Source organism: Glycine max, chromosome 15 (assembly GCF_000004515.6).
Source record: "Glycine max cultivar Williams 82 chromosome 15, Glycine_max_v4.0, whole genome shotgun sequence".
Classification (NCBI taxonomy): Eukaryota; Viridiplantae; Streptophyta; class Magnoliopsida; order Fabales; family Fabaceae; genus Glycine; species Glycine max.
The window spans coordinates 47642770-47663267 of NC_038251.2; the positions used below are offsets into that span (position 1 = coordinate 47642770).

The 20498-nt window shown below is 31.7% G+C and overlaps 1 protein-coding gene across 4 annotated transcripts; it reads right to left on the reverse strand.

Annotated features, from left to right (window-relative positions):
* Positions 1 to 3405: 3405 nt before the first annotated feature.
* LOC100800878 (mitogen-activated protein kinase 19) lies at positions 3406 to 8176 on the reverse strand. 4 transcript variants are annotated; one of them, XM_003546688.4, is made up of 10 exons: positions 7821 to 8175; positions 6753 to 7161; positions 6514 to 6641; positions 6325 to 6384; positions 5399 to 5548; positions 5113 to 5268; positions 4752 to 4963; positions 4548 to 4649; positions 4227 to 4390; positions 3406 to 4024 (listed from the first exon to the last, which is right to left on the reverse strand). In XM_003546688.4, exons 1-10 carry the CDS (start codon positions 7842 to 7844, stop codon positions 3606 to 3608), a joined length of 1824 nt encoding a protein of 607 aa, XP_003546736.1. In that variant the 5' UTR covers positions 7845 to 8175; the 3' UTR covers positions 3406 to 3605. The 4 variants fall into 4 exon arrangements, with proteins under 4 accessions (XP_003546736.1, XP_040866046.1, XP_040866045.1 ...); XM_041010112.1 differs by having other exon boundaries at positions 7425 to 8175; XM_041010111.1 differs by having other exon boundaries at positions 4548 to 4963; positions 7425 to 8176.
* Between the last annotated feature and the right edge of the window lie 12322 nt (positions 8177 to 20498).

A 20498-nucleotide genomic window follows, 5' to 3' on the forward strand; every position in this document is an offset into this window, starting at 1 on the left:
TTTCTTTAAAAGAATCTATTAAACAAGTTATTTGGTGTGTGATAGGAGATTTTAATTGGATGAGATGTTTGGCGGAAAGGGGAAATGGAAGTAATGTATTGGTTCCGAACTAATGTCTATGCAAAAAGTAAGCTTGGATTTCTTGTTTCTAGTCAATGGATTGTAAAATGGCCGAGGAGCACCCAATATGTGATGGATAGAAGTTATTCAGATTATTGTCCTTTGGTTTTGAAGAATTCTATTATTGATTGAGGCCCTAAACTTTTTAGGGTCCTAAATTGTTGGTTCATGGATGATACTTTAATGGAGATGGTGGATCAATCATGGAATTCTTTCCAAGTACAAGGAAAGGCAGCTTTTGTGCTAAAGGAGAAGTTGAAGCTGTTGAAGATGGAATTAAAAGAGGAACATTGAGACGTTTGGAAACTTGCAACAACAATGTAATGATTCGATGGCAAAAATCAACTTCCCGGATTTGAAGGATAAGCTAGATGTCTTGAGTGAAGAAGAATTGCAAAGGAGGAGGGTTTGTTTGGGAGAGCTTTGGAAAGTCTCGAGACACCATGATTCTCTTACCCAACAAAAAGCTAGAGTGAAGCGGTGTGGGAATGTGACGGAGAGATAAAAGTCTGAGGCCAAATGGGTTAAACTTTAATTTCATTAAGAGACGTTGGGACACTTTGAAGGGGGACATTGTTTCTATATGATGATGGAGTTTCGGGAGAATGGTGTGCTTCCTAGGGGAGGAAATCCTTCTTTTATTGCACTTATTCCTAAGAAAGAAAATCCGCAAGGATTGAATGAATTCCGACCAATTTCTTTGGTTTGATGTATGTACAAGATTATCTCAAAAGTCCTTGCAAGGAGGTTGAAGTTGGTTCTTGATAAAATCATTGATGAGAAGCAAAGAGCATTTATGGGTGGAAGAAATATGTTGGATAATATGTTGGTAGCGAATGAAGAGGTGGATGATGCTAAGAGAAGGAAAAGAAGTTGTTTGATTTTTAAAGTTGTCTTTGAAAAGGCCTATAATTGTGTTTGTTAGGAGTTCTTGTATTATATTGATGGGTAGGATAGGTTTTGGAGAGAGGTGGATCAAATGGATTATAGGATGTATGGAATTTGCGTTTGTTTTTGTGCTTGTTAAGGGAAGTCCTACTATGGAATTTTCACCTCACAGAGGATTAAAACAGTGTGATCCTATTGCATCTATTGTAGCAGAAGGTTTGAGTGAGCTTATGAGGCAGGCTTTGCATAGTAGAATCTTCTCAAGTTACAAGGTGGGAAAACATCAGGTAGAAGTCTCATTGTTGCAATTCGCAGATGACACTTTGTTCTTTGCAGAAGCAAATCCTCATAATGTCTTAGTCATCAAGTCTATGTGGAGGTGATTTGAGTTGGTGTTTGGGTTGAAGGTGAATTTCCACAAAATTTGTGTGGGAGGGCTTGGTGTGGACGGAAACATTTTGAGTACATTTGCTGGTATACTTAACTGTAGAATGATGAGCATACCTTTTGTGTTTCTAGGAATGCTTATTGGGGAAAATCCTAGATAGGAAAGCTTAATCGGTTTTGTTGAAATTCAAAAATAAATTGAGTTGTTGGTGCCAGAAAACACTATCCTTTGGAGGTATGATCACTTTGATAAACTTTGTCCTCTCTTCTCTTCCTTTTTTTTTTCTTTTTTTTTTTAAATTCCAGTGTCAATGGTAAGAAGGATTAATAGGATGCAAATGAATTTTTCGTGGGGAGCGCAATGGTTGAAAGGATAGTAGCTTGAGTAAAATGGGATGGTATTTATAGACCAAATGGGTTCTGCCATGGGGAGGAAGAAGCACTGACTCACCTCATGTTCACATGCCCTTTTTCTGAAAACGTGTGGAATAAGTGCTATCAATGGATGGGTATCCATATGGTCCAACACTTGGACTTGAAGTAGCACTTTCATGAGTTTCATCAACATGGTGGCTGGATGTGTACGAAAAAGCTTCTGATTTGGAAGTCTACGTGGGGAGCAGTGACTTGGACTTTGTGGTGCCATGGAAATTGCATCATTTTCGGGGAGGAAGAGCTAGAATTGGACCTGGTGATGGAACTGATTAAATATCGGTCATGGGCTTGGCTTAATGCAAAGTTAAAAAGGCTTTTGATTTTCCTTCTACGAGTGGTGTTCTAATCCAGCTTGGTGCACTAATTCATTTTGATGGTATTAGAACTTATGTGTCGGTGGTTACTTATTTTATTGAAGCCTTGGTATATCTTTCTCTGTGTCTTGGTGTGATGACATGAAAGTGGAGGGAGCCTAGTAGCATAGCATCTTAAAGGCTTATTCTCCCCGAGATCTCGGTACAGGGATGACTTCATTTTAATGGTGTTGGGATATGCATTATGCTTGGCTTTGTTTTGTTAATTATTTGTTCATTCAGTGCATGGTGGGATTGGAGGGTATACTTAGGATAGTTTCTATTGTTAGTATAATTACTGTATCTGGGACCATGAATCTTATCATGAGTTTTGTGATTATCTGGCTACTTCTGGTACCTATTAATGATATTCTCCTTTGGCTGAGACAAGAAAAAAAAAAAAAAAAAAAGGAAACCTTAACTGCAGTGTGGTCGGAAATTGCCTTCAAAGCAAAAGCCATTTCCACACTCAGCTGACTTTCTTTGTTTTGTAAAAGGGTGTATGAATATGCCTTCAATGTACCCAAAAAAGTGTATGAAAAGGCAAGAGTGATCATGAGGGGGAAGCTTCTATGAATCATGGGTCTTGAATGTTGATGCTGCAATAGTAGTTGCTCACATGAAGGAAGCTCCTATTGAGTCAATTTGTTTGAATTTATTTATTAAAATAAATGTTAATTTTAATAAAACAAGAAGTTTTTATTTTTTTATTGTGATTATCTCAATTGTTTCTGTTTAAAAAAATGCTTATTTTTAAGAAGTAAATTTTATTGGTTTATTTAAAAGATACTTATTTTAAAGCTGGTTTTTGTAAATTTAAACAAACTCACCCATTATATGGAGGATTTTGTTGAGAGAAGGAAGTGGGTTAAAGTCAAAAAGATGGTTCTTTCACCATGTGTTGAAGACATCGAAGTATCCATGGGCCATGGCTAATGCTCTATTTGAGTTCGTCAGATGCTACAACAGGATTCTCTGATGGTAGGTACCATTATGAAACAAGAGGCGTGCGAAAATTCAGTTGCTTTATACCTAACTTGTCGTGTTTTAACAATTTCTAGTACCCATTGTCAGAAATTTCTGGTACTCATGTTATCTCGTTTACAGCACAAGATCGTGCACAAGGCAATAACTTTTTAAAACTCCGTTTGTCAAATTTATTTAACAAGCATTGAATTACAATTTCAATTTTTTTCCCTTAGATAATATTTGCACTAAGAAAGAGAGAAACAATCAATTTTTTTATTAATCAATTAAATGATGTACATGTAATTACAAGGATGGCAATCTGAAAGCAAAAGTGGAAAATCTTACCAGACCTAAACCCGTCTAAAATTTGATCAAGTTCCTTCCTTCCTCCCAACCCCAGGCATTAGATAAAGCATACTAGTTATTGTATGCATCTCTTTTAAACCTAACAACCTATGACAATCCATACTGAAAGCTCCCTGAATGCCTGTGAGCAGCAACAGCTACTGCTGCAGCACCAACTCCACCAAATTGAGATTGTGCCTGCAGTAGTTTTGCATCAATGGAAGCAACAGGATCATTTAAGTGATCACTCTTTCCCTGTTGGTAGTATGGGTTGGTATTTAGATCAATAGTTGGTCTAGCTGGCATGCTACACTGTTGGGATGGGAGTTGATGTTTGCCTTGGGGGATATTCTTGTATGTTTCTGAAGTAGTTTTTGTGATAGTAGGTTGCTGCACCCTATGGAAACAGTGTGGAGAGACGGCTTGAGGAAGCGTGTTTCGGTAGAAGATCCTTTGGTCATAAGTGTCTTTTAAGGTTCTCCCATTGTCATAGTGCAAAACTGGCCCTACGATTCGACCTGGTTTGGCTGTGGCAAGGAAAGAAAACCATTAGTACCTGGTTTCATATTCAGCTTCACTTTATAGTGCCATATCGATTTATGAGCTTTCCTGAGCCAGTGTAATTCATTTTTGTTTCTTTTCTGTTGTTCCACGCTATTCTTGATTTTAAATTCTAATAACTTTATTGAAAGAGTTAGGCTAGCATCACATTAAATATATAGTTTATACCTGCTGGCACTCTTGGCGGAGGTCGCGAACTCCTTAATTGACTTCCGGAATTTGATTCTACTGATCTCGTAACCTTTGATGCCTCTTCTGCCATATGCTTGTTCTCGTATGAAGTAAAAGATGGTTGTGTACTAGGAGGAATTGTACTAGAGTGAACAGTGGACCTTCAAGAATTAAATGGAAATGATTATATATAACATCCATCAGAAAATATTTACTTAAAAAAAAATCAACAAACTCGACATGCGAACCAACATTAATAGCCAGAAATTAAATATCCTAATTAGAAAGCATTTCATGGTTAGTGCAAGTTAGTCTTACCTTGGAAGGGAGACATGCTTCCTTTCTGGAGGTATCACTGGGCCACTTTTACCATGATTTTCCTCAAGATAAGCAAAGTGCTTTCTGAATTGATCTATTGCACTGCAAGAGACATATTTCCGTAAATAATTAACATTGCATATATACATTATATGTTTATTTATGTTACATAAGTAAAAAAAGAAACAGGAATTACGGTTCAACCTAGGGTAAAGGAAGTGAGTGCCTTCAGTTCCATTCATGTAATCTTTAAGCAACTGGGGATGGTATTCCAATATTTCCCGATATATTAGCTCCCTAACATCATCTTTTGTCACTCGTCTCCTCTCAAACTCAAATTCTAATCTTGAAATTGGCTGACAAGAAGGTTCTCTCTCAACTTTGGCCAAACCCTTAAAGAAGGGATCAGCTAGTGCCTGCCAACAAACATGCAGAATGGTTTCTTTCAGATTTATGTTGAATAAAAAAAGATAACTTTCAATACAGAGATCCTGAAATATACTTCACTAGATACTCCTTAAATGGGGCACAATATATGAAAGTGAAATCATAAATAAACAGATACCTCTTGAGCAGTTGGTCGATCCTTTGGATCAAATGCTAAAAGTCTTTGCAATAGGCGAAGTGCCAATGGATCCGCATTCGGAAATTTCTGTTCAAATGGCACAGGAGATTTCTTCCGCATTTCCATCAAGTACTTCCTTGCCTTGTCATTTCGAACCTGCAGAAATGCAAATGAAATTAATTCCCAAATACTTCCAAAATAGTTTTTCGTGAAAGAAACAGCATTAACAGGCACACATGTATAAGATTAAGTGAAAGATAAACATTAAAGAAAGAGTGGTCCTTACTCCTGCAATAGTTTCAGGTGGTGGTGTCCCAAGAAGATCAGTAATCAAATCTAATTGATGCACGACACTTTTACCAGGAAACAGTGGCTTTCCTGTCAACACCTCTGCAAAAATGCATCCAATGCTCCATATATCAATTGCTGGTGTATACTGCAAAAAAGATAGCAACAAAATCAGACTACTAAAACAGAAGGGTAATTACACATCCCAACCAAACCACTTCAGAGAAACAGACAAACTGACACGGTTACCTGAAGGACAGATAAAATCAACTTCCAGGAGAGATCAATAGTCCTCCCTGAACAAGAATTATTATAATCTAGGCATTACTGTTTACTATAAAACACACAAAGCATTTCATACAGAAATAATGGCAACATCTTTACAAGTCAGGCAAGCAAACTACATTTCCAATTTCTCCTTTCTGGGAGAAAAAAAAGATAAACAATGAATATTGCTACCATAAAATTGTGTGAACTTTCAAACTATTCTATGCCCAGCAGCAGCCCAAGTCTAATTTCCTCCACATGCCTACCTAGGCTTTAAGACTCAGGCTGTCCTAAAAAAGCTCTCTTGGAAAAATTCACTAAATTTCCCATCATCAACAATTACTCGACTTTTATATTTCATGCTAGACATCCAACAAGAACATGATACTCAACTCCATAGCTCTAGCATACCCTCAAACCACAAAATATAGTTAGACTTTTCTCCTTCAGATAAAAATTTACAGGGGAATCACCCTTAAATCAATATCACACAAGGCCAATTAAGATTATGATATGCAATGATGATGTCCAGAAAATTAGTATTTATTCAAACACACATCTCAATAATAATGTCAATAGAGTAGCTTGTAACTAAAATAACAGATGCCTCCATAGCAGATAGATGACCTAAATACATAAATTTTAGCCAAACTATACCTTTGAAAAGAAGGAGCCACATAGTTCTGGGGCTCTGTACCATCTTGTAGCAACATAATCCTGCAATATGCACCAAAAGAAAAATTGAAAAACTCACATGCCACTAATTAAATATCAAATATACAGAAACGGTCATAACTTCCAAATTCTCTATTTGCAATTAAGTTTAAAAAAAAAAAAAAACAGTACCGTCCAAAAAGTTGTTGTTGGGGCATCACTGAATGCAACTCTAGCCAATCCAAAATCACAAACTTTGAGTTTGCAGTTTGCATTTGCCAGTATATTCTTGGGCTTAAGGTCTCTGTGATATACATTAGCTGCAACCACACATAAAGATCATTTTAGAAGCAATTTGGTGCAAAAATTTAGGAAATTACAACAGTGTAACAACAATGCATATCAAGGCCACAAAATGAAAGGGAAAAGACCTGTATGCATATACTTCATTGCACGTAGCATCTGATAAAGAAAAAACTGATGGTGTTCGCGGGTCAAGTCGTCATTAGCTTTGATGACCTGATGGAGATCAGACTCCATAAGCTCAAAGACTACATAAATATCTTTAAACTCCCTCTTTGAAGGCGGCAACATGATCCGCTTAATCTCAACAATATCAGGGTGTCTTAAAAGTCTTAGCAACTTGACTTCCCTGAGGATTCTAATGGCATCAGAGATATGTTCAAAAATATCATGAATCTTCTTAATTGCAACCTTTCCCCCAGTGTGTGTATCGATTGCTGAACAAACAACTCCATAGCTACCCTTCCCAACAACTTCAAGAATCTTGTATCTGTTGGCATCGCCATACTCAGTGAAAAACTCTACCTCCTTCATATCCTGCACATTAATAAATCCCTCAATCTCATACTCAATATATCGCGTACCCACCAATTGAAAATAATCAGAATCAAAGCAAACCACATATGCATATACTAGGTTGACAAAATCATTCAGATATACAAAGCAAGACACGATGTAATTTTACAATTACTACTCCACAAATCATCACTTCAAACAAGACACCCTCATTGAATATAATGCTAATTATACAAATACTCATATGGACTCCAATACATGTAATATTTCTTATAAATACTAACAAGATTCAGTCGCAACATCCACCGTTAATCAACAAAACCAATCCAACAGTGATGCTCATTCAAAATTGAACCCTCCAAACCAAAACCACACGAGATCCACCAACCACAAAAAAAGAAAAACCCCTACTTCACATCTAGAAACCAGAATAAAAACAAAAAGATAAAGTTTTTTTTTACAACAAATGCCTCATCACACTCGGTGATTGACACACTCGGTGATTGACCGTTACATTCACAATCCATCTTTTAAACAAAGTTTCTGTTTTTAATTTTTCCATTTCCTGCCACCCCAGTTTCCAATTTTCAATTTTTTCAACACCTCCGTGCGCCACGTCACCTCACAGCACCGTAACAAATTCTGCAGACAAAAGGGGCAATCATGGAGAAAGAAACAACCTTCTTGAGCTGATCTTGCTGCATCTTCTTTCTTTCTTTCCTTGTCCCTTCTTTTTTTTCTGGGAACAGATCCAACAACACCAAGCAACGTCACCGGCTACCTACCGTGTCACTTCACCCGAAACCCCAGATCGAAGATCGAGCTGCAACTTCAAAATTCAGCACGAAAACAGAAAATTTGAACCGGTTAACCAGGTTCGGAAATGGAGATGAAAACCCTAAGTGAGAAGGAGAATAAATTGGGGGTGTAGCGGGAGCAGAAGGGCTTCACTGCAGAGGATCTGAGCTCAGAGGAGACGCAGAGAGAGAGAGAGAGACGCAGAGAAGGACAATTGAGATGAAGGTGGGTCAAAATGTTCTAATTATATAGTTATATAAATTTATTTATTCGTCTTTTTCTGTCTAAAAAACTGAAAGTATATAACAGTATAATATAGTAATTTCTGTTTAATAATTAGTGGCAGTATTGTGTACCGCGTATATTTCTTAACGACCTCACGCGTATATAACTGGACGAATAAAAATAGGTTATTTATTGAAATTTGAAAGTGAAAAGAATTTTATACTACCGGTACATTATCATCTAAACATAGAAAATGATGCTTTTTTGTGAACTTTTATAGCAATAATAATAGTTGTTATTATCATTTTAGAAATTGTTTATTATATTATTTAAAATTTAATACTTATGCACAGAATATATATATAATAATTTTAAATTATCATTTAATAATAAACTATTTTATAAATTATTTTAAAATATTTATATTATAAGTCAATAAATTTATTATGGTAATATGAAATTTTTTACACTACCGTATAATCCTTTTTTGATATTTTTTCTTTCATATATTAAAAAAAAATTATATATTAACTGTGTATAATAAGTTCCCACCATCATCTAATTTTATACTATAAAATTTACTATTTAATTATCGTATTTATGTCAACTTTGTTAAGTTTCCAATTTTATATTCATTTTATACCTAATTGAATACATTCATCTCTTTTTATTACATTCGTTATCATATTAATCATTTTGTTTCTTTTCTTAATCGTGAAGTATATAAATTAAAAATATATGAAATATCACACTATTTTACTTTAAGTAAAAAAATGTGCATAGTTAAAAAGTAAATCATATATATATAACATGTGATAATTTTATGGTTTCAACTATAAATTTTACATTGAAACATATGAAAAGTTAATTTTAAAATAAAACAAATGTCAAATAAGATCCAATTTTTTTATGGAGTTTGCGAAAGCTTATGAATACTAAGTTGTGTAAAAGTGATATTTTTTTATTCACCATTCAAATATTAAGATGAACTTCTATTGATATTTTATTTAAATTATAGTTGTTTTGAATTTAATTAAAAAAATAGGATGAATCTATTACATTATTTCAAAAAGAATTTTTAAAAATAAACAAACAAAAACATCTTAATATTCATTATAGAGCAAATTAGAGCACCCCTCTTTTTTTAACCTACAAAAAGATCCCCTACCTTTATTTTTCCGCTACAATGGTATTCTCTATGTTCCAAACGGAGGTAACTCATTTGATTTAAGGGTCATGTGATTGGCACGGTGTTAACTCCATCTGGTCTAAGGGATATCTTCTTTGATAAAATAAGACACTTTCAACATACCCTTCATTTACCTCTCTTTATTTTTTCTATTCTCCCTTTCTCTTTTTTCATTTTCCTTCTTCTCTGGATTTACAAATTAATCTTCAAAAGTAGATCAGTAAAATCGAAAATGAATCCCCCACCTGCAAAATAAATAAAGCAGAAATAGAGCCTTGCATGCAAGCACAACGGAAACAAAACCCTCTCTATCATCATCAGGATGTACTTGCCAAAGTTCTGCACAAAAGTGAGTAATGTTGACGAAATCTACTCGGAGTTGTGGTGCCAAGTTTGTATTCTCAACAACAATGATAACGTAGATTGATAATCCAAATCTAAAATGACGGAGGGACTTCATGCATCATGCATAATGTTTGAAAACAGAGGTGCGTATGTATACAAGGGAATGTCAAAAAAATACTTTCAAAAACAGAGAGGTAATTTCGGTTTTCAACTTTTAAAACTAAACAAGGGAGTAATTTCGTTTTATTATATTGTAACCGAACCATGATTAAATAACCGATTGTTTATATCGAAAATTAGTTTATTTAATATTTGATTAATTTATCTGCTTGGTTGAATTTAAGTTTTGTGTTAAATTATCATCACAACTTTAATTTAAATATTATTTAATAGACTAATGGTATTTTTTGTCCCTATAAATTTTTCATTTTTATGTTTGTTTCCATGCTTTGCAACATAAATTTGATATAATGCTTGTGGAAATTTGTCTAAATTAGATTTAAATAAATAAAATCATGTTAAGAACTGAAATTTTATTAATTTATAATTTATTAGAAATGATTTTATTATAAAATATTTTATATAGTATTTTTAATTTTATTAAAATTAGTAATATGAATTTTTCATTAGATATAATAGTCATTTATTAAATTGATATGTTAAAAAAATTATTTTATCAAAACTAACTCAGAATATATTTTATTAAGAAGCAAATAAAACACAAGTTATTTTTAGATGACTTATCAAGACGGCAAAATTAAACACAACTATATACAAAAACAAAACAAAAAATATATATATATATTGTGGGCTTAAATATATTTTTGCTTCCTAATATATATTTGACTTTTGTATCTGGTCTCTGATGAATTTTTTCTTCGAATCAGATCCTTGATATTTGAAAAGTTTTGTTTGAGGTTTATGTCGTTAACCAGGATCCATAGACTGCTTACGTGACTGTAAATCGAACACGTTGACATGCGACGTGTGATGTCGAGTGTACTCATTGTTGAGTGGGATTACACGTAGAAAATCTTTTTTATTTTTAAAAAGTTATTATGACATCGTTTGGATTTAGGTTAAAAAAACTTTAATAAAAAAAAAAGCAAACATCATCTTCTTCCTCAACCTCTTTTTTGTCCTCTTCCTCCTCGGCCTAGGCCTCCTCTTACATAGAAACCTTCATTTTGTAACACCTCATTTTTCGTAAAATAAATTAAAATGGATTTTCATTTAAAAATAAATAGAATTTTAGAAAAATGAGGAGGTTTTTATAATTGAATAAATAAGGAGAAATAAATTTATTAAAATAATGATTTGAAGAAAAATAAAAATGATATTTTATTTATTCATTTGATAAGAAATAAAATAGAGTTCTTGTTTATAAAATAATAAAAAATATAGTAAATAATAAGCTGAGTACCCTACGTCTCCCAAAACTCTCTTTTTCCTGTATACACCCAAACTTGTCGTAGTAAAATGATGATCCTAAACTCGTTAACCGTTTGATCATCGTGCATTTTGAGCATCATGTTCAGAACTCATTTTAGAACATTCTCACCGTTAGAATTTGGGAAAGATTGTCTGGCATGAGAGAAATTCCCTTCGCATTGTAGCTTTCTCTTTTCTCACATAGACCCAAAACCTATCCCAATAAAATTACGATCCCAGACTTGTCAACTATTGGATCATTGTGAAATTTGGACACTATTTTCGGAACTCATTTTCACACACCTCCACTGTTGGGATTTGCAAAATAATGTCCATAGAGAGAGAAACGTCCCTCGCACGGAGATAGTAAAATGGAGGTTTCAATCTCTTCTCCTTCTCTCTAATGGTTGGAAACCTTAGCAAAGCAACAAAAGGAAAAGTTTGAGAAATCTCAGGAAATTGCTAGAGATTTCGTTGTTGCTACCGAAATACACACGTGAACCTGCTTAGAGATAAGAGATAAGTTTATCGCTATTGGGGTTAGAATGAACATGTGTAGGGATTTTTAGAGGATTAAATTGGAATATTATTGTGTTTGACGGACCAATTGATGTTCTGATATGAATGGGTTGATAAACTTGAGTGCTCTTGATGTTTTTGTGTTTTTGACCTATGATTTTGATTCATTGATTTTAATATGATTGTGTGGAGTTATGCTGAGGGGTTTTACTCCCCATGTTGTGAGAAACATTTTGTATAAACTATTATATTGAGATTATGAAATTGTGATTCAAATTGTGAGTATGTGACAAATTAAACCTATGATGAATGGTCAAATAAATGTGTATTGATGTGTGTTATTGAGTTGTAAGCTATGAACTGTGCAATCATATAATTGTAAGACCCTTTAAGGGCGACGAGTTTTGGTGCAACGAGTATTGTGATGGAATCTACAGTAGGAACCCGACAAGTTGAATCACTTTAAGGCACGACGAGTTAAAATGATTTCAAAAACAATTGAGTAGTTGTGTGTATTGCATAGTTCATAGGTAAAGTGTATATGATTTATGAGGCATAATAACATGTTAAATTGGGATTATACCATTGTGATTGAGATCGAGTGTATGTGATAAATTGAGTATGCATTGACTTGTAATATATATGTGCATTGACATGTTGTGTACACTGAGTTGTGAGCTATGAATCATACAATCACATGACTATAAGACCCTTTAAGGGCGACGAGTTAATGAGTGACGAGTATTGTGATGGGAACCACTGTGGGGACCTGACAAGTTTATGTGTGACGAGTTAATGCGTGACGAGTTTAATGCATGACGAGTTTAATCATAAGTGCGATGAGATAAAATTATTTTGAGAACAATTGAGGAGTCTTTTGTTTTGTATAGTTCATAGATATAATATGTGTGCTAAAATGTTTTTTGGGTTGGACCTAAATCAAGAGAGAGAGGCCCTGACGGACTCTTCGAGTCTAGGCATTGAGGGTAAGTACACCCGATTTGAGTGCTCTTTTAAGCCTGTGTCGATCCCACATGGTTGGAGCATTCTTGCAAAACAGTGTGACCCTGACTGGTCTCCCTATGATTTAACCTAGTGAGAGTGACACCTGACTTACTAGTGTGTGGTTTGTCTTGTCATGTACTCCTAGGCGCTCGATGAGGTTTTTCACTGACATGGTACCACATTGCATATAGGATTGAGTCTTAGTGTATCTGTTGCATAACACTTACGTATTGATTGATTTAGTGATATTTTGTTTTGATCCTTGAGTACATAAATGATATGAAAATAAATGAGACATGTTGTGTTGTGATGTGATGTTACATGACAAAGTGGTGGAATGACGTGAGCTATGTTTAAGTGAGTTGTATTCCGTTTATATGATATATATATCTATATGTTGTCTTGTTTCTCTCTATTAGTTAGGAATGTGGTAATAATTCACTCCCTATGTGTTGTTTGTATTTGGATCCTGTGATGATCTCGAACTTTATATTCGTGGGAGTAGATGACTAAGTGAATTGCTTCAAGGAACCTTGTGCTGAAGGATGTCAGGACACAATGCTCTGATAGGATGTGATATTGGGACATGAGTTTTGTTTAATTATATAGTCTTTTGAGCCAAAAAGTTTTTGACAAGTTTTATTTGGTAATAGTGAAGTGAATGTGAGCCTTTTACCCTTTTGAAATGCTTTTATTTAAATGCGTTTTACAAACTTTTAATTGATTCTGACTTCTTATTCCTTTTATTATTAGTACACATATGTGTGGGGTAGAGGGTGTTACACATTTAAATAACCAAAGAAGAAAAATCCCACATATATACTTATAAGAAGCCATAGCTTTGACAAAAACCATTAAAATCCCTAAAACATAATAAAGTAAAAACTTAACAATCTACAAAACATAAACCACCATAACAGTAAATTCAACGAGCACTTGATGGGCAATCTCTGGCAAAATGCCCAGACTCTCCACAACTGTTGTAGCTTCCTCCACGCCACCGCCTCCTCTTCCACCATCACCGCTGTGTCTAGTTCCCTAGACGTTGGTGTCATTGGGGCCAGGGACATCAACAACCTTGGCGCGTCCATCAGATTCATATTCAATGGCGAACTCAATGGACTCTCCTTCAGCGAGACTTCAAAAATCGTCATATTTGATCTGAGATTGGTGAAAGAAGAGATCCTCACTGGCATTGTCAGGGGTTATGAATCCAGGCCCCTTCTGATCATTGAATCACTTCACCTTCCCAAAAACCATACCGTTCATCTTGCACCTCTTTTTTTTCTCCATAATTAATTTTTAAAAATTAAAAAAATTCTTACGTATAATCTCACTCAACAATGAGTATACACGACATCACACAACGTATGTCAACGTGTCTAGTTAACGATCACATAAGCAGATAACAGATCTTGATTAAAAGCAGAGACCTTGAATAAAACTTTTCAAATATTAGAGACTCAATTCAAAAAAAAAATTATCAAAATTTAAATACAAAAGTTAAATATATATCAGTAAAAAAACACATTTAAATTTATATTGTATTGTGCAAAGAATTACACTTTTATGCGTCTGTATGTCAACAAGTTAAGAATATACTAATTTATGCGTGCAAGATAACTCACCTAGTCACCGTCCAAAACTCAAATGTTTGAAAATAGTACTAGCTAGTAATAATAATCTATTAATCTTAACATTAATTAGATCCGTTCCACGCATGACCATTTGTAGTTGTCTTCTCATTTTGTATTTTGTAAACACGTTAGGTCAGCTACCATACCTAGCTTGCCCCATAGATTATAAATTATAAACTATAAATAAAATAAAATGTCATTTCAAGAAATTGTTAGACCTTAGTAGCCAGTTCCTAGAAGTTGCGGGTCCAATTCGATAATATTCTACTCCCAGGACATAATAATTTAGAAAATGAAAAAGAAAACGAGAATAGATACCTTATCTTGCAACTATTTTTAATAAATTAGATACACTTTGAAAAATTTATAGATATGAATCACTACTATTACATTCAATAATCCAAAAAAATAAAAATCAAATAATAATGTAAAAAAAAAATTGCACAGCCTGGAAATCTCGAAATCAATAAATTTTGTAGGGTAAACATATAATATAGTCTCTAAACAAGTAGCAGATTTTTATTTTGTTTCTTATACGTAAAAACTTATTAATTTGATTCATAAACCTGTAAATATCGTTAATGTCATATCTGTTATCATATTGATTGTTAACTTTTTCTTATGCATTCTTGATTTGGTCTCTATATAGTCTTTGTACGTATAATATATTCTTAATTTGGTATTTTTATATGTAAATCGATAATATGTAAATGTACAGAGATCCATTTTTTTTTGTTAGAAACATATTAAGTATACTGATGACGATATCAATTTGGGAACTTACGAAGTCATAGGTGACATCCCTAGCTAAGCCACTCGGGCTACATATATAGTGGATGGTGGGGTGTCAAAGAATTACTAGTACTACAATATAATAATATATTGTTGCCATGGACTCTTTTTAGTCATGCTCCATTAATTACCTTTATTATAATATATTAATATAGCACCTAACTTTCAATATCAGTGGCACCAAATGCTCGCACTACTTTTACACGATGTTGTCATAATGAATATGATTAAGAATTTGATGCAGTTTTTTTCTTCTTTTTATTACAAAATAAAAATAAAATCAAGTCTTCCCAGCACCCACAATCAATAGGATTAATCCTAATCCCAAACATAAACAGACATTTTAGAGTAAAAATCCTTTCAAAAAAAAAATTACATGTACGTACAGTTAATTAATTTCAAACAGTAAATTCATTTAAAAGCAAATATTTCTCTGCTTTATCTTTTTATTCTTTTATTCTCCATTCAACTTTTTTGGAAAAAAATATTTAAAATTAATAATTAATTTTTTAGTTTGATTTGCTAGTTAAACAGAATTATTAAATATAGCAAAAATTCCAACCAAAATTAGTTAATTTACACACTAGTTTAGTGTGATTTAGTTTAATATTCATATTCAATACACATTAAAAAGATTAATTTTGATACATTGCTAATACAATTTATTTTACGCTATTAACCAAATAAAAAGTATTCAGAGTATATTTTTAAAATAGTTATTAAAATTTTATAATATATAATGACTTTTGAATGATAATGTAAAAAATATTTACACTATCTATATATTTAAATTAAATTTTTTTATTGAAATCTCAATCCGTAGATCAAAGAGAAGGGATTTTTTGAATAACTTAACGGAATTAATTTATATACTATATCTCAGCTATTATTTTATTAAAACCTCAATCCGTAGATTGTAAATTTGTAATACGATTGCTATTACTATTATATTTCAATATCTCAACTAGGATTTTGTCTTTTGAGTTGAGACAACAGAAAAAAGACAAAATTAGTGGATGTTGGAGTTGCAAAGGAAAGGCGTATGTACCTTAAATAATTTTCAATGAAAAGACACGACTAACCGGCTTCAACCGGGCTTCCTCAACAGTTGAATTTTCATTTTCAAAATTTTCAACTTCAATGATTAGGAATCGATAATGTGTCTGAAAAAATCAGGAAATCGATTAAGTATATTTTATTTACGGATAATTTTTTATTTCAGAATATAAATTCATTAGTTACCAATTATATATATAATTGATAATTAATGAATTTATATTTAAAAAAAAATAGGTTCAATTTTTGTTGTTCAGTTAATTTTTGCACGTTGGGTATATTATTATTGGCGAATCAAATGCTTATATTCCATTTGCTGATAAAAGACTAATTGAATAAACATAATGAGAATTTTCCGCAAATTGGTAATATTTTTTTTGTAAATACCTAATATATATATATGATTGCAATTAGATATGCAAATTAATTGGTCACATTCGGTTGATATCAGTCCGTAACTGTAATAGCAATTCTACAAGGTTATTTTATATATCCTTATTAAAAGGGGTATTGTTACCATAATATTGCATTCTATAGTTTTCAGAATTTATACTGGGTCTTATATTTCATCATTATATATATATATATATATATATATATATATATATATATAAATAGAAGCGAATTCTATGGGTAACGAAACTAGTTTGCATAATCAGTTTTTGCAGGGTATTTTTCAAGGAAGCGGAACGATATGTCCGTTGTGTATATACTTTATTGTTTTAAATTTTGTGGCTTAAATTGAGTAATTTTTACTTTCTTTCATTTTAAAGTTATGCCTCCTTTACTTTTGAGGTTGTATGCCAATCCCATTTAGATACAAATTAAATTTCTCGCGCGTATTGATGTTGGACGGTGCTAATTTTTTTTATATATTTTTCTATTTTTTTTCTTACACTGATTTTTTTCAAAAAAATGGCGTAACAACACAGACTCACGTCTAGTACCATATATTTATTTATTTCTTAGACGCATTATGGGAATATATGAAATCCATTTTTTCTTAATTTATGTCAACCTTGTAGCACTCCAAAAAACACATAAAACTATTTTTTTTTACAGAAAATAGATAAAACTATTAAAAGCATGGTTTAAGACTCACCTTTTTCTTCTGTCTATATTAATTTGTGTGCTTCAATAAGATTCTCCCGCCGACACCATCACATATTAAAGGAAGGGAAAAAAAAATATTTCCATCAAATAAACGTGGTTGGAATAATAGATGCTTTTTTAAAGTTATTCTGCCTCTTGAATATCTTTATTAAGGTAGAAATAAGTTAGAGTAAACTAAAAGTTATCAATTATAAGTCGATCTAATTTTGATTGTTTGTTCTTTTATAACGTTGTCTTTTTTTACAGTCATTTAATTATAACTTTATATATATATATATATATATATATATATATATATATATATATATATATATGATAAATTTATTAATTTTTAAAATAATCATTTTAAAATAATTTAAATGATAATTAAATAATAATATAAAATTATTTTATAATTATCATAGACATTAAAGTAAAAAATTACTTACTAAAAAAAATGTCAGAGTATCAATTCTTGTGTCTTAAAATAATTATTCTTGAAGGGATAAAGTATCATTGTGGCTCAATAATCGAAAATGCCTAAACAAAACAACGCTAAGCTAACAATAATGTATGTTAATATGTTAATTCAAGTGGCCTGCAATGAATTGATTTCTCAAGTAAAGCAACAATCAAGTTTTAGGGTGCGCAACTTGTTAAATTGGCGTATGGTACATTGGTACACAAGTTTATGAATAAGGGCTTTAAATAACATGAAACTAGTGGAAAGCCCGTGCAAACGGGTTGGTATTTTATTATAAGTGACATAAATATTATTTGTCAGAGTATTGTTTGTATCATTAGACTATAAGTGAATAAATAATATTTGTCAGGGTGTTGTTTGTATAATTTTACTATAAGTGACATAAATACTATTTGTCAATATGTTATTTGTATATAACATAAAGATAATTTGTATGAAGAGTTGATTGTGTTAAAAATATTTTAAAATTGATTTAAATTATATAAAAGAAACATAGGAAATAAATTAAAAAATATTTTGTTTTTCAGCAAAAAAAAATATTTTAGATGTATTTAATTGTGAAGAGGGACTAAATTTTTAAAATAATTTTGTAGCGTTTGTTTAAAAAAATGTTTAGTGGGCATATGAAAGTAATATTTTGATTATAAAAGATAATTTAGACTTATAAAAAAACTATGTTTTAGTCTTTGTTTCAAAAAATGTTTCGGTCTATACAAATAATTTGTTGTTATGTTAAATAATTTTGTTATCTCTATAAATAATAGTATTTAATTCTGATCCTAAATAAATTTTAATTTAATTCAGCAAAAAGATAATTTACTATAAGCTACATAAATACTATTAGTTATGGTGTTGTTTGTATATAAGATAAATAGTCAGTGTGTTGTTTGTATATAAGATAAATAGTCAGTGTGCTGTTTGTATATAACATACAGATAATTTACAAAAAGAGTTGATTGTGTTGGAAATATTTTGAAATTGATTGAAATTATATAAAATAAATATAGGAAATTAATTTAAAAATATTATGGTTTTGCAGGGAAAATTTTATTTTAGATGTATTTTATTGTGAAGAGGGACTAAATTTGTATAATTAGTGGACATAAATACTATTAGTCAGGGTCCTGTTTGTATATAACATAAAGATTGTTTGTAAAAATAGTTGATTGTGTCAGAAACATTTTGAAATTATTTTAAATTATATAAAACAAACATAGGAAATAAATTAAAAAAATATTGCGGGTTTGCAGGGTATTTTACTGTAAGGGGCACAAATACTATTAGTCAGGGTTATGTATTGGTATTAGTCAAGGTGTTGTTTGTATATAATATAAAGATAATTTGTAAAAAGAGTTGATTGTGTTCGAAACATTTTGAAATTTATTTAAATTATATAAAAGAAACATAGGAAATAAATTCAAAAATATTGTATGCAAACGAACATAAAGACCAAAACGAACCACATACAAATGTGTGGAAAAAAGAACAAAACAGAAACAATAGTAGGCATCAAAACGAACAGAAAGGCATAAACAATAGCAATGTAAATTAGAATCAGACAAAGCTCACGCATGTTTTCACTACTTTCAGTCCAAAAGAAACCGAAAAAGATAAACAGACAATGAACACATAACCACAAAAAAAGAAGCAAATGCAAGACAAACCAAAAGTTCACTTTCGTATGAAAATTTTTTATCCACATAAATTATATATATTAATGTGGTCTAAGAACACAACATGGTGTGATAGGATTTTTTTCTGATAAACTAAATCTGAAAACAGATCATGAATATTACACGGTCTATAAAACATAAACACTGGAAGAGGCAACAAATAAATATGAGATCACTATAGCAGGGAATGTGTAAGATGAGCAAAGTAGACAACAATATCGCTTTATCAACAATGTTTAGTTTATCATATCAAAAATTTGTAGTACAACAGTTATAAATTACTAATATAGCAGATTAAATTAAACAGAGTCATTTCATTCAAATTCAAACCATGAAATCTCAAAATTGAGTGATACATTTGTTAACAATATCATATGACAAAACAAAATCTGAAAGCCAAAATTTATGTGTAACACATGTCAACTGTATCAGAAATATACTCGATGCGCATTTCATTCAAATTCAAACCATGAAATCTCAAAATTGAGTGATACATTTGTTAACAATGTCATATGAGAAAACAAAATCTGAAAGCCAAAATTTATGTGTAACACATGTCAATTGCATCAGAAATATAGTCGATGTGCAAAATGCTTAATTGTGGCTCTACCAATAATATTCATGTTGAAAATAAAATAAAAATAACATGTGCATACAATAGTGATTGTATTGTGAGAAGTCAGAAAACAAAATAAAAATGTTTTTATGAACCAATACTCATGTAAGAAAGCATGTACCCACAAAGGTCAGCAGAACAAAAAAAAACCACAAAATTAAAAATTGAATGATAGTACCCAGAATGCAAAAGCCAAGAGAACAAATGCAAGGCCAATTTTTGATGGGTGTAGTAAAAAAGAAGAAAACAAAAGGAACAAAAGGAGTGAGTGAAAATGAAAATGCCAATACAAAAAAATAAATGTTGTTTCAATTAAATGAGAGGAGAGGGGAAAACATAAAAGACAAAAAGAGAGATAAATCAAAGTACATAAACTAAAGCTAATAGTCCCAATTCTTTCTCCGGCGGATGACAATTTCCCATATTTTATCAATGGTCCTATAATAGAAGGAGACTTCATCACCGTGGGAGAAATCATTATCTGCAATGGATTTGT

Bases quoted from the DNA above. Each gene is read 5' to 3' on its own strand.
- LOC100800878 (XM_041010110.1), bottom strand. From the start codon at position 7,844: ATGCAGCAAGATCAGCTCAAGAAG. The intron at 4,964-5,112 runs GTATCTGTTTAT...GTTTGTTGGCAG, and splicing joins ATCGACCAACTGCTCAAGAG to GCACTAGCTGATCCCTTCTT. The intron at 4,391-4,547 runs GTAAGACTAACT...TAATTCTTGAAG, and splicing joins AAGCATGTCTCCCTTCCAAG to GTCCACTGTTCACTCTAGTA.